The following is a 14,593-nucleotide window of genomic DNA, read 5'->3' as shown; positions in this document are numbered from 1 at the left end:
ACAGGCAGCATTCTGTTTGATTTCCGGGTCAAACATCAACCTGCCACCCTAATGGCTATCTGTTACTTTTATTTTATTAATTGACCAGAATTAGCTGCATTACGCATCATCCACTATCCAGTGACTCACATCTTAGCGCATACCTACCCCACATACAGACACACACACACACACGCACACAGTACATTCAGAACATAATACGTGCTTATTATTTGTGAGAAAATCAAATCTCTTGCTAAAAGCCCATGAAAAGTAAAAAAAAAAAAAATATCTTGTAGGGAAGCACTAGCAGAACATTTTAGAGTGCAAATGCACATGCAGAATAAACAGTGGGTAACTGCATTCAGGCACAAATCTACTTGAACAATATCACCTCCCCCCCTTCCTCCCCCCCAGCAACACATCTGTCCAGTAATAGCTTTGTTTACTGAGAGTATCCCACTACACTGGAAGGGTTTTTCCACTGACAGGACAATATCTGATGGCTCTAATCCAAGTTTTAAGCTTATTTCATAAACGCGCTCAGGTATAACGGATAATTAAGGAGCATTAGATAATTATAGTGCGTTTAAAAAGAATGCATGGAAATACTGAAGATGCAAATGTGACACAAACGCATCCACACATGTCAGACTGAACATAGGCACTAAAAAAAATATAAAATTCTCTCCGACACTGATGAGTGACAGACATGTCAAACTTCAGTCAAAGTCAAACACATGAGCCTTGCTCAGATAAAGCAAGCCCAAAACAATCTAATTCCAAAAAAAATGCTCGACAACTGCTTTAAATTTTAACAGCAACCCAGACAGCTTACAAAAGAGCGCAGCTGCAATAAATCTTTCAATGTGAGGCTTACTATGATTTCCTGCTGGGGGAGCAGACTGTCGTTAATTTATTGTCAGACACCGCTGAAGCTATGCGTCTCCAAAAAAAAAAAAAAAGAAGAAAAAAAAAAAAAAAAAAAGAAAGGTTTACACCCTCCAACAGCCCACAGTAGGCGGGCCTTCTTTCACACCACATCAGAAAATTTGAGTCCACTCTTGTGTAATGTTTTGGGACAGTTTCTAGGACACATGATCGGCTCTGGTGTCTCCTTACGACACAGGCGTTTAAGCTTAGCTGCCTTTGAGTTCCCCAGCATAATGTGGAAAACTGTGATTCAGCCTGAAATCTGCACCGTTTTCAAAGGGCAGGAAAAGAACAGAGGTGCTTCGACTGTACAGTCAGAACTCAAGTATTTTCTGATTACTGTGTTTAAAAGATCAATATGGCAAACTGGAAGAAAAAAAAAAAACCCTGTTGAATCATGAGATGTGCATAAGCCACATTCTGCAGTGAGGAGTCAGATGAGTGTCTAAGACGATATGTGAAAAGGTGATATGATGAACTGAACGTAAGAGAGGATATGATTAACAGCTTAATTGGCTTTTAAATATTCCTGCATGCTTTTTCAGTATTAGCTAGAGCATCTGCAGGGGAAAAAAAAAAAAACATAATCATGAAGTAGAATTAGAGATGTACTAATTCAATCAGCCTGGATCTTTCGCTAGATCGGCTCCAATGTGTGACTGGCGGGTCTGAAAACTCAAATCAGAAATAGCATCCAAAATAATAACTGATAATTTTCAGTCACATCAATACATCAACCAACAGCATGCCCTTTGATGCACTTTTTGAGTTTAAGAAAGATTTAAAAACATTATTTTCTCTTCTATGTAATACAGCCCTTGGAAAAAACAAACAAAAAAAAAACAGAAGTGGGTAAGTGGGAATCCACAGGTCAGACCTGATCTGCTAGGAAAATCCTGATTGATGAATTTCTTGTGAAAAAAGAATGTATATGCCAAAAGACAAGATCCCAGCAACAGCGACAAGACAATGGATATAAAAGTAAACAACCCTGACATAAAGGCATTGCAATAAAATGCCTAGTCAATTAAACACCACAGAGAAGCCAAATCTCCCCAGAGGGGATATTACAGTGATACCACATGAGATAAAAACAGCATAAAACACAATGAAGTCCCTAAAAACCCACTGTGCAACACCACAGACACACCAAAATTCCCCAGTGGATAACTTTGTACAGGAACTGGAGCAGGCAGCTGCTTTACAGGGCATAAGCAGCAGGCATTGGATTTTTCCAAAACTGTTAATGCAATAAGAGTAAAACTAGGAACTCCCACCAGATAGTGTGTACATGCACCAACAGCATTCTTTGCATAAATATCAGATTTCCAGTTTACTATTGTTGCCACAAAACTGCTACCTACTACTACTACTACTATCAAGAACAACACTTTCTTGTTTTTGTATTTCATTTATGTGTTATAGTTATTTGAATAGAAAAAAAATCAACACTGGAATGAACAGGTTAAAGTTTTGATTCTGGAAAAAAAAAAACATAACTAAAACGTTTGAAGAAACGAGTAAAGCTACAACCAAAATGATGGACATCGACATTAATAAATGAAAACAAGACAAAAATTTTGGACCAATATCTAATTTCAGTCATAAAAAAAAGCTGGGTCAAGTTGGAAAAAAACGGCCAATGAGAATGAATCTTAAGTTAAGCTGTTGCTGGGAATTATCTGTGTGGCTCATTAGTTTATTTCAAATTCCCATTCTGAAACAAACATAAGCAAAAAAAAAAAAAAAAAAAAAAAAAAAAGATTTTCTTTTATGTCTTCATATTATGGTCAGCTGTAACTAAAATGACTACAGATAAAAGTAAAATACACTTCAGCCAATAGACAGTATTTAACCTTAAAACGTGCCATCAAAATGTACACTCCCTCAGAGAAAATCGACAATCGGGATCGGCCAGGAAAAAAAAAAAAAAAACGATCAGTGCATCTCTAAAAAGAAACAAGAACGTACCTTCCAGCCTGCAGAGCTATTGCTGTCTCCCTTGTCCTTGAAGTAAGGCACGCTCTTCACCATCCAGTCATAAATCTGAGACAGAGTTAGTCTGCTCTCTGGAGAACTTTCGATAGCTTTGGTTATGAGGTCTGCGTATGACATATTCCCCCATGCGTTCCGCCGAGAGGAGCTGCTCTTCCTCTGCGCGGCGGCTGCAGCAGCCGCTGCGGCCGCGGAAGGTGAGGAGCCCACCGGGGTGGAGAGCAGAGGCACCTGCTGCTGATGCGGGAGTTGCGGGTTCGGGTGCTGCTGCTGCTGCTGCTGGTGCTGATGTTGCTGATGGTGTTGCTGCTGAGCTTGCTGGTGGACGCAGTTCTCCTGACACTGGAACTCGTTGCACATGATGACCGGCTTCTGCTCCGCGAAGTCTTCGTTCTCCTCCAGCAGGCTCAGGTTGTTGATGAACTCCGCATTGCCCACGCCGGGCTCCTGCTTCACGGACGGCACCGGCGACGAAGTGTTCGAGTCCCCCGGGTTGATGAACTCCGGCCGGGGCAGGGGCCAAGTGCACGACCGGGGCCGCGAGAGGGGCTCGAAATCCGGGTCGATCTCCACCAGGTGTGGCTGCTGGGCCGCTTCCGCCATGGTGTCGATAGGTGTTGTTACAATGTCATATAAATTGCGACGCCTCTTTTAAAAGTTGAAAAATAAATAGATAAAGTAAAATAAAAAAAAATAAAAAATCTCGTCTCTGCAATGTTAAGAAGCTGGAGAAAAGTCGCGGTGCTCCGCCTGGGCGCAAAATTCTCACTGGAAGTCACATCCCAAGCCGGTGGAAACCTGTGGAGCAGTTTTTTTTTTTTTTTAAAAGGCAGCCTACTCGGTGATCTTTCCGGGGGGATAAAGTTGAATCGGTGGGACGGATCTGCCGGAGCGCTGCTTTGTTTATGCTGTCCAGTCGTGCTGATGTTCCGTCTGCTGTCCCGTACAGCCTGTTGACTCTGTGTTGTACAGCATGTGAGGAGGACTTACTAGAAGTCTCATTTGTCAACCGATACCACCCACATTTGACTGACAGCGCACAACCACCAATGGATGCTTAAAAAAAAAAACTGCTCTATTTTTTTTTCTTATTCTGAGGCGGACCACAGATACAGTTATTTCTGTTTCCCTTCCACTTTACAGTTTTACAATGAGCTTTAATAATCTTTAACGCAGTTTAAGTCCAACATATTTCTCTTCGTTATTATGTAGCGTTATTTAACAGACCTCCTTTTAATCAGGACATTATTGAAAAGTTCATTCATTTCAATTTCTCAATAAGCAGAGACTTTTTCACACAGACGTGTGATATTTTAAGCCTTTAATACTGTTAATTAGGACGTTTTTCACCTTACAGTGGATGAAAACACAGATTAAAATATATTAGAAAAAAAACAGTTTTAAAAAAGAAATGTGTGCTTAAAGGAAAAGTAGGTTTAATACCTGCTGATAGGTTCAAAAGGTAGGCTACTTTTAATATAGGCATATTCTAATATATATATATATATATATATATATATATATATATATATATATATATATATATATATATATATATATATATATATATATATATATGCATGTTCTCCCTGTGCATGCGTGGGTTCTCTCCGGGTACTCCGGCTTCCTCCCACAGACCAAAAACATGACTGTTAGGTTAATTGGCTTCTCCAAATTGTCCTTAGGTGTGAGTGTGTGCGTGAATGGTTGTTTGTCCTGTTTGTCTCTGTGTTGCCCTGCGACAGACTGGCGACCTGTCCAGGGTGTACCCCGCCTCTCGCCCAGTGAACGCTGGAGATAGGCACCAGCACCCCCCGCGACCCCATGAGGGATAAAGCGGTTCGGAAAATGGATGGATGGATATATATATATATATATATATATATATATATATATATATATAATAGAATGGTTTAAATCAAAGTATCATGTCATTGTGGAGGCTGGTCAGTGTGGACGGAGCGGTTTATGTCGAATCTTTTATGTGTTAAAAGGGGCAAGTCAAAGTCAAGGTCTAAATTCAACTAAATAAATTGATTTTATCCCAATTGGTTAAGTATTATTACGAAGGGAGCTTGTTAAAGTGCTCAAAGTGTTCTTGGATTTAAGAAGTCCTCAAATCTTTAAAATGTTATTTTGGGGGAACATTTCAATGGTAGACCAAGGAAGTTACCTAGTTACGTCGCATGTTTGCCGGACCACATAATGATGTAGAGCGGTAAATGTTGACAGGACATGTTAAAAATGGATAAAATGTGCAGTTTGCAGCAATGATGCAAATTAGTCACCAAAAAAGCCATCTCAACAACATAAAAGCAGACTCCATTATGCAATGTATTTTTTTTTTTTTTTTTTGCATGGCTTGCACTTCATTCATTCCACTGTGAATCATAGCACCATCAGAGCAGCTTATTCTTAAAATGTAGTTTGTATTCTCAAATAAGTACGTTTTTCTATGTGTATATTGGTGTACCAGTTAGCGTCTGCATGCTGACTGCATTTGCTGCTGTGAGCAATGCAGTGCTTGGACCTCGTTTTCCAGCTTATGTCAGTCAGTCAAATCTTTGGACGTTGCCCATTTTTCCTTGCTTAATAACATTGTTGAGGTATTAAAAGCGTAATTTACCCCACCCAACAAGAGGTGCCATGATGGATGGATGGATGAATGGATTGCATTTTTTTCAAGGGAACAGTGGAGTCTGCTGACATCTTGTGGACAGATCAGGGTATTACAGCCTCAATTGTGCCCGAATGATCAACTCTTCTCACTATAGCGCATTGTATAAAGTTTAGTAGATTTTCTTTTCATGATATGGGGTTGGAGGCTTTTTGAGATTAATAGAAAACATTTAATAGGCTATATCTCAATAAAAAGAACTAAAAAAAAACTTTTGTTGTCAGGCCGCTGTTGCTATGCGACCAAGAGAGAGCGCCTTCCTAGTCTTGAGTCTTTACGCGTTTACGTAGCGCGTGTGCGCCACATCTTCAGGGCTCGAGAGAGACGGAAGTGGAAGTTCGGGCCAGTGTTCGCGAGCGTTGCTTCATTGAGAGCGCTGTTGTCCTGTGCTGGGAGACTGAGCAGACTGTTTTACTTGAGAGGCTCATGGGATGTACTGACTACATATAGTAAAGCTTTGACAAAGGGGGAAACATACCACCGCGTTAAACGGACTACAGGACAGGTGAGGTGAGTGTGAAAATTATGAGGTACATAATTATCTTCCTCTTTGTCAAGCTTTTCGTTTTCTGCTCTAATGTTACAGGGAATCGCGACTTTTGTGACAGTATTCTTATGGAGTAAAAATAGACGATACCCTCATTTTCTATGTTTACAGGAGTTTTCATCATGACTCCACATCCTGTAATTCAAGCAGTCATTGACTTTGCAGCAGGAGCGGCAGGTAAGGTCGGCTACATCTGTCAAGTCAAAATAAATAAATAAATAAATAAAAAGAAGAAGATATAGTGCATTGTAACAATTTTCCATGCTACAGCCGGAGTCTTCAATGTATTTCATTGACAATTTATCTAAAGTAAATTGTCAATGAACCAGTAAAAGTAGCTATGCGCAGTTGTGACGTGGAAGATGATGCATAGTTTATTACGAATATTTTACAAAAAACAATGCACTGCCACTTAAAGCATGTCCAGAGCTTTCAACATCTTACTAAGAACAGTTCAGTGCTTCCCAATCCCAGGCATGTTTGGACATCTGAAAATGCCCAAACATGCCTGTTCACCTGCAGCCCAGACAAGGAGAGCAAGAGCATTTGTGAGAGGGGCACCAAAGAAATTCATATTTATTATGGGGTTGTAAGCAAAGATAACTGAGTTTCCATCATTACTAAATGAAAAGACGGTGATGATGAAGTCCCAGCACCTTTATTGAGAAACAGAGCAGAGATCACATAGATGGAAAGTAATCGCACCCCACGGTCCCGCTGCAGTCTGCATCTGCCCAGTCTCTGCCTGTCTCGCTTTTCGGCTCCCCGTAACACTGCACAGTGGCCTTGGCCTGAGACATAACAAAGACAGTCTATCGTAGACAATCAGTATCCCCCAGCAGCTGCAGCATTTGGCCTTGCAATCAGCAAACAGTGGATCTTATACACAGCCATCATGTCTGCAGGCCTTCTATGTCCGATTAGCGTGAGGCCATAGTGACTTCAGAATAATATTTCTTATAACATGAGGCGCTGCAGAGATCTACAGCTCGGGTGATATAATCTGGTAACATTAAAACTACTAGTTGGCCAAGGCAATTGTAAGGCACTGTATCTGGTAGGCCAACCCACCTAAAGTCGAGACCTAAATTAGTTTGAGAATCTGGGACTAGGCTTAAAAAAATGACACTCAGATATGTACCCCATCCACTCTCACTTTACTTGAGTTATTTTAGTATATAAAGAGGAGTCTTCAGTCACAACAAAAAACTGTTCTACAAAGTATTGATTTATTGTTATTGAATTTTTTTTTTTTTTATTGTCGGTCAAACTTGAATATTTCCGAGGCACTGAATCCATTTATGTTTTAAATAGATGGTGCAGTAGAAAGTGTTTCTTCTGTTATATGAACCTCATATTTATATTCGCTGTCATGCTGTCCTACTTCAGGGGGTACGGCCTGCGTGCTAAGCGGTCAGCCGTTTGACACCGCCAAGGTGAAGATGCAGACGTTCCCCACCCTGTACCGCGGCTTCATCCACTGCTTCATTTCAACTTTCAAACAGGTGGGACTCCGCGGTCTCTACAAAGGGACCACGCCGGCCCTCCTCGCCAACATCAGCGAGAATGCGGTGCTCTTCTTGAGCTACGGCCTGTGCCAGGACGCTGTCCGCCTCTTGTTGCGGATGGATAAAGGAGCAGAGCTCAGGTTTGATGCTGACGAGCATTTCTATTTCAGTTGTAGGAGCTAAACATTTGGGAATCTGTCAGGCCGTTCCAATTACTGTTCTTTAAAGGGTTGACATATGTGCAGTTCGTTGATCTCTCTGGAGAAGAGCTGGTAATAGGATCTCAAAAGAGGGACTAAAACGTTCTAAACAGAAACAATCAACAACAGGCAACAATCACAGAGCTGTGCTATCTTCAAGGTTAAACTCAAGTCTGCTCTTAAAAGCCTGGACGGAGGTCTACAAATGTTCCTGAAACTGAAGTCAAACTGTTTTTATTGAAAAAAAATCACATTTTACACAGAAACTGAACTGTAAGAACAGCTTTAGCACAGGGCTGGACAATATGAACCAAAAATAATATCTCAATATGTTTACACTGCATGCTGATATACGTTATTTATCTCAATATGTTTTTCTTTTCATTAAATAATTCAGAAATTGCATCTCAGAGTCAAAGCTTTATCCCAAATGTCTCACAGGAATGTTTTTTTTCTTTTTTTTTTAACAAACAGCTGTAGATAAATACAAGAAACAGCTGAAAAATAACCTACTGGAATACATAAAAGTATAATTATAACACAACACAGACCATCTCAATATAAATGATGTAGTCTGATCTTACATCTCTTTAAAAAAAATCTCAATATTTTTTAAAAATCTCAATATATTACCCAGCCCTACTATAGCATTATTCATATTATTGTCATTCAGCTGCACATTCACAATGTATATGTGAGCAAAGTTTCTTTGCAAGGTTCTGAGTAAAAACAGAAGACAAAAGACAGACATTTTAGGACAAGTACTTGTCATTTGTCGAGAATGTAGCGGAAAACCAAAAAAAAAAAAAAAACGGGGGGAAAAAAACAGACGTTTTATATGAATAGAAAGGTTATGTGTTAGACCACATGAATGGTGCAACTATTTGTGGCATCAGGATGTACTGCAACAATGAATGGACCATATGGTGGTGCAGATGGTACAGAAAAGAAACAGAAACTAATAAAAAAATATTGTGACATTAGTTAGGAATGTAGCAGCAGAGCAGAAAAAGACAGTTTGTACAGAAAAGTTATGTGTCAGACAATATGAACAGTGACATTATTTGTAGCAGCAACAATGAACGAACCATATAAAAATGCCCATAGTACAGTTTAGCTCTATAATTGTATTTTTAAGTTAGGGTGTAGTGGATGACAAATATGTGTATAAGCAATTCATTTACAGTAAAATCTGGATTTTAATCATGGTTTCCTCACATAAATGCAGCCTAAAACACACGGCATTGAAATAATTGTGCTTTTATGAGCAAAGAGGACACTGTAAGAGGTTTTAAATAGCTTTATGCTATTTGAAGAGTGCTTTCTACCTGAATTCGTTTTTTTTGTAAAGGTTTGCAGCAGCTGCTCAGACTTTAGCTGCTCTGCAAAGTGTAATCAGACTCTGTAGAATCCTGGCAGTCGAGTTAATCTGACGAGCTGGAAACCAGTTAAACAGACAACCCTGATTATCCAGCTATATGTTTACTTACCATTAGCTGCCAGGCAGGTTGTAGAAGCTGGAGGTGAGGGCTGCTTCCTCAGAGTTCCTCTGCAACGTAATGTATACAAAACATCATCATCAGTCGTGAAGTCCAAAGTTCAGCTACATTTAACGCAGCCTTCTCTTTGCTGGTTGAAATATCACTGCCTTCATCGGTGGTTGTTTCATGAACAGAGCAGCTCCAAACTCCAGCAAACAACCAGGTGTGAAGGTGACCATCGTGCGACCTTCCTTACCATCCAGGACTTGTACACCTCAGGGGGTCAGGAAAAAGGCAGCTAATAGCGCTGCAGATCACGTCCACCCTGCATACAAACTGTTTACGCTTTTTACCCTCAGGTCAATGCTACAGAGGGCCGTGTACAGCAGACGGTTTCCTTCCCCAGGCTGTCTCCCTGATGAGCACAATGAGCAACTTACAGTCTGAGTGGTCAGCTTACAGCTGAGGGAAACAGAAGAAAAGGAAACCGAACCTGCCTTTTTTAGACGATATCACGATCTCTGCTTTGGCGGCTTGTTAAAACTTTCTAATCCTTTACAATGAATGTTGTCTTATCACCCACTCCTATTTTAAACTTTCAGTTTTCTGTCTGATACACTCTTCTTATATCAGGCTTTATGATACGCCTCTCCTGTGTAACACAGGAGAATCTCATGTTAGTCCAAGTTTTCAGTGAGCTAGCACCCCTCTGCTCCTCTTGTAACAGGGCAACATTTCTTTTCCATCCTCTTCCTCAGACCTGCTGCCTTTATGTCTTTAAAAATAAAGACATTATTTAAAAAAAAAACACAGAGCATCTACTGCAAAACACACAGGAAAACACAAGTTAAAATTCCTAGATAGCACGTCCTCAATGCTGTAACTTTATCAGGGAGGACCCACTGCAGCAGCAGACTCCTCCTCCAGGTCCGCAGGGCGGAATTGTAGTTAAAAGTACTTGTGCGCCACAAATATTAGATAAAAAAAAACTACTTTCATTCTATGTATTTATTCACTTTTACATGCTGAGCAATAGACTACATGTATATGAATGAAAGAAACAAAGTGGTCTGATTTTTATTGGAAAATTGTTCTATAATTGATGTCTGAAATGTAAAATGGGTCATTCCTTTTTCACCCCCAGAAATATTTGGGTCACTAGTCACAGACTATTCTCAACAATAATAAACTTATAATAGATTCACAGATTCACTTTATTAGCCATTTGCAGTTTTACCTGCATTGGAAAAAAATGTGCAAGTAGCTCAGAGTGCAGAGTCAACGTAAACACATCAGAGGACACAACATAGAAAACAGACAGACAAAGCCACATGAAGCCTCAATATTAAAAAAAATGCCCATATAAAAGTAAAAATACTGTACAATAAAATCCATCCATACATACATACAAGTGCCTAGTTTAAGATGCTTTGTTCAAAGCAATCACAGCTTGTGGGAAGAAGCTGTGTAAATGGCGATCAGTAGTACATTTTGCAGAACGATACCTTCTCCCTGAGGGAAGCATCTCAAAGAAAGCTTTAAGCCATAATATGTATGGTTTGTAAACAATTACATTCTCCTATTTGAAAAAGAACAACTAAATTAAAATGTATGTAGGGGAAATAACAAACTTGTTTCACTGAAAGCTCTGATCCTTAAATTTTTTATTATGATGGAGGCTGTAAACAAAAGAGACCTCTTGTTTAAATTTATTTTGGATAGCATCCCACTTTTATTTATAAAGTAACACGTTTTCTTTAACTGTAATGAATAGAAAGTACAGATAATTGCATGCAAATTTAAGTAGAAGTAAAATGTAGGCTAACAAGTAATTACATCCCAAACATGCCTGGGAAGTAAAAACATTCTACTCAAGTAAGATAACAAAGTATTTTTACTTTTACTTGACACGCCTGGCTGCAAAATGAGAAAGCTCAAGATTTAAAGCGGATTAGATGAAGCCTGCTAACCCTAGCCTACGGTAAATTTGCTGCTTAATCATTTTGAGCTTTCACTGTTATCATTTGGGTGATGAAGTCTAAAAGATTGCCACTCCTCTGAATACACATTAACACCATTTTTCTGTTTGCAACTATTTCATTGAATTGAATTGAACGTCATGCCGTTTGTGTTCAGTGACATCCAGAAAGCCTCAGCAGGGTCTTTAGCCTCCATCTTCTCCTCCTTGGCCTTGTGTCCCACAGAGCTGGTGAAATGTCGCCTGCAGGCCATGCATGAAATGGAGGCGACCGGAAAGGTAGCGAAAGGACAGAGGTCAGCTTCCCCAGAGATGTTGGAATAAACAAAAACGTTTTCACTCGCGTCTGACGTCACCTTTGTCTTTGTGTTTGTGGTGCGACATCAGCTCTGTCTGGTCCGTAGTTAAGACCGTGCTGAGGACAAATGGTCCTTTAGGTTTCTACCAGGGACTGACCTCAACCATTGTCAGGGAGATACCAGGTTACTTCTGCTTCTTTGGCGCCTATGAACTGTGTCGGACGACATTTGCACACCATATGGGCACAGACAAAGACAGTATAGGTAAGTTAATATATAGATATTTTTTACCTGTCTGTGAAGCTATCCTCCAAACCTACACCTTTGTTTGCAGGCATTCTTCCACTCATGTTCAGCGGTGGGTTTGGAGGGGCTTGTCTGTGGCTGGTGGTCTATCCAATAGATTGTGTGAAGTCCAGGATCCAGGTCTACTCCTTAGCTGGGAGGCAAGAGGGTTTCATTAAAACGTTCCTGAGTATCATACGCACTGAGGGTAAGTGTGTTATCCATTGTTAAAGCAAATTTCAAGCTGCTTCTGTATTGTGCAATCTATAATTGCTAAATTAGTTTAAGCTTCTTTTTTTTTTTACCCTTTACCAACATCGCAGTTTTCTAATCACAATGCTGTAGTCTCTTCTCCATGACTCAAGTGACTCAAGTTTTAGTTTCATGAACTGTTAAGTAGGCGTCACCTGCTTTGAGGGTACTTTTGAAGATGAACTGGATTTCAAAACTATTACCCATGAAGATGTTATTATTTTTCTTTTTTTGCAAATGTTTATTAGACCTTATTTATTTATATGTATGTATGTAACAACTAGAATGTTTCAAAATTGCCACACTTTTTTAACTATATAACTTCAAGTCTTAGCTTAAACTAATAAGTAATATTAATGGTGCATTGCACAAGTTCCAGGATCTTTGCTGACATCTGCCCCCTCTGGCGACAAGTTGAACCAGTGTTATTCTCTGAGGAGTATGACGCTTTCTGTCACAGCAGTGCTGTTACCAGCAACTTTTCAGGCCACTGTTCCACCGATTTATTCATTTTCAAAAACTTTTTTTTTTTCTGTTTTATTTGCGACTTCACCGTGAAAGCACCATTTGTTCTCCAGTTACATGGGGGAGCTGTGATTGCCTTTAGACTGCGGTCAGTCTGACAGACAACACTCTCTATGAGACCGCTGTCCACTGTCTTTGCTGTCCTGCTTGCAAACCCCACTATGACTGCAGTCCCTCCATTGCTTGAAAACTGGCACGATATTTACTCTGGTTTTGTTCCTTCGCATCTTTATGGAATGATCTGTTTAGCTGTTTGACTCTGTCTGGCTCACAGGGTTCACTGCTCTGTACTCCGGTTTGACTCCTACCATGATTCGCACCTTCCCTGCCAACGGAGCACTCTTCCTGGCTTATGAGTCCAGCCGCAGGTTTATGATGGACACGGTGGGTGCCTGAGGGGCAACAGCTGTCCCGGAGAAACGCTGCGTCCAGTATTTTGCTTCTCCAAGTATCTTCTAATGAGACAGTTCTGATTATAAACTGAACATTAAATGTCTGTACTGTGCTGGTCATGGTCATTTGAAATAAAGTTTTAATCTTAAAAAGTCTTGGCCTGATATTTTTTTTAGTTGGCATTTATTGTAGAATAACAATTAATGTAGAAAATTAGGTTAAACTGTAGCAAAGCTGAAGTATTGATGTAATTAAGCAGTTCGGCATTTAGTCATTTCTCATAATATGCTAAAAATCTTAACATGTAATTTTCTCTAAAGAAATTGTACACAGTTTGAAATGCAAACAATTTAGACTTACCTTTGAGAAAGATCTGCCACACTTGTTTTGGCTTGCAAACTATGGAAAGTTCAAGTGTGAAATGTTGCAGTGCTGTATGTATCCTTTATTTAACCAAGAAAATAACTCATTGAGATTAAAACCATTGAGACTAAAAGCTTACTTTTTGGGTTAAATAAAACCCCTGTTTTTTAACTTCTACCTCTGCCAGACTGCCCTTTACTGCTTGGACCATCACGGAGAGAATCTGATTAGTCAGACAGACTTTTTGCCATAGCAAGCAAAGTGCCGTGATGTTTTTTGACAGCTACAGTCGGTCATGAAACACAGGGCACAATGATATACTGCATCCATTTTTTTCAAATGCTGGTCTGAGGCGTTCATGAATACCTTGTCTCCATAATCCATCAGGGGGAGAACAGTTGAACTAATCAGGTGGCTTCTGACCGGGTGTGAGAAACACTTTGTTTCTAAAAAAAAAAAAATCAGAATTTAAGTTTTAGCTTAGAAACCAGATTGTCGATATGAGTTTTAAAGGATAGATTCTCATCAATCAGAACACCTAAGTACCTGTAGCACCTGACGACTTCGATTTCCACCCGAAAGTATCTTCCTTGCTGCAATGCAGCAAGGAAGATACTTTGCATATGACTATACTTTGCATGTGGCTGACTATAAGAACAAGGGTTCATGTTTCAAAATACGTCTTTGTGTAGCCTTGTCAGTTTGCTGGTCTTTAGCACTTGTGAGTGTTAATGCAATGGCAAGTAGGATAGACACCAACAGTGATCTCAGGCACCCACAACTTCTTCTCAGTCTAGGAAGGGTTTTAATGCCATTGCCAAACTGAAGTCCATCGACATGCACTGAGAAACATTATCTCTTAAGATCAAACTATTTGAGACTGTCATTCAATCCAGTAATAGAAATTAGAAGGTCTGACCGTCCAGTGCTCAGAGAAATCTTAAAATGAACCAGAGCTCTATCTCAGACGTCTGTGAGTGTCAGCTAGCATGGTAAAAGTTTCAGTTTGTGAAACTGAACTTGTGTGGTTTGTTTGAAAGGTTTCCCAGCATAAAAACACTTGATCATCATCTAGACATGTCCTTAGGGCAGATGGAAATGTACGGTTATACAACCTGTATAATGAATACTTTGCATTGTATCAAAGTGTCTTATCTTCATCGTTGCCCCATGGAACA

The 14,593-nt window shown here is 39.8% G+C and overlaps 2 protein-coding genes across 5 annotated transcripts in view; one reads left to right on the top strand and one right to left on the bottom strand.

The window, feature by feature from the left end:
- Positions 1-4,313, bottom strand: part of foxo1a (forkhead box O1 a) — a 42,641-nt gene extending 38,328 nt beyond the window's left edge. Inside the window, exon 1 of the mRNA XM_012875223.3 lies at positions 2,884-4,313. Within this exon, the coding sequence (XP_012730677.2) occupies positions 2,884-3,510 (627 nt within the window). The 5' untranslated portion in view covers positions 3,511-4,313. The remainder of the gene's footprint in view (positions 1-2,883) is intronic.
- slc25a15a (solute carrier family 25 member 15a) overlaps positions 1-13,204 on the top strand; it is a 31,314-nt gene extending 18,110 nt beyond the window's left edge. Inside the window, exons 1-7 of one of the 4 annotated variants that reach the window (XM_021322904.2) lie at positions 5,809-6,089; positions 6,243-6,308; positions 7,521-7,779; positions 11,457-11,594; positions 11,686-11,861; positions 11,932-12,090; positions 12,934-13,204. In XM_021322904.2, coding sequence (XP_021178579.1) covers positions 6,254-6,308; positions 7,521-7,779; positions 11,457-11,594; positions 11,686-11,861; positions 11,932-12,090; positions 12,934-13,055 — 909 coding nt within the window. In that variant the 5' untranslated portion in view covers positions 5,809-6,089; positions 6,243-6,253 and the 3' untranslated portion in view covers positions 13,056-13,204. Of the gene's footprint in view, positions 1-5,808; positions 6,095-6,223; positions 6,309-7,520; positions 7,780-11,456; positions 11,595-11,685; positions 11,862-11,931; positions 12,091-12,933 lie in introns of those variants that run through there. The other 3 variants (XM_012875212.3, XM_021322905.2, XM_036149650.1) reach the window with 3 other exon arrangements.
- Positions 13,205-14,593: the final 1,389 nt, after the last annotated feature.

Source organism: Fundulus heteroclitus, chromosome 18, assembly GCF_011125445.2.
Source record: "Fundulus heteroclitus isolate FHET01 chromosome 18, MU-UCD_Fhet_4.1, whole genome shotgun sequence".
Classification (NCBI taxonomy): domain Eukaryota; kingdom Metazoa; phylum Chordata; class Actinopteri; order Cyprinodontiformes; family Fundulidae; genus Fundulus; species Fundulus heteroclitus.
Note: the sequence above shows the minus strand (reverse complement) of the source record. Positions and strands in the feature narration are given on the sequence as shown.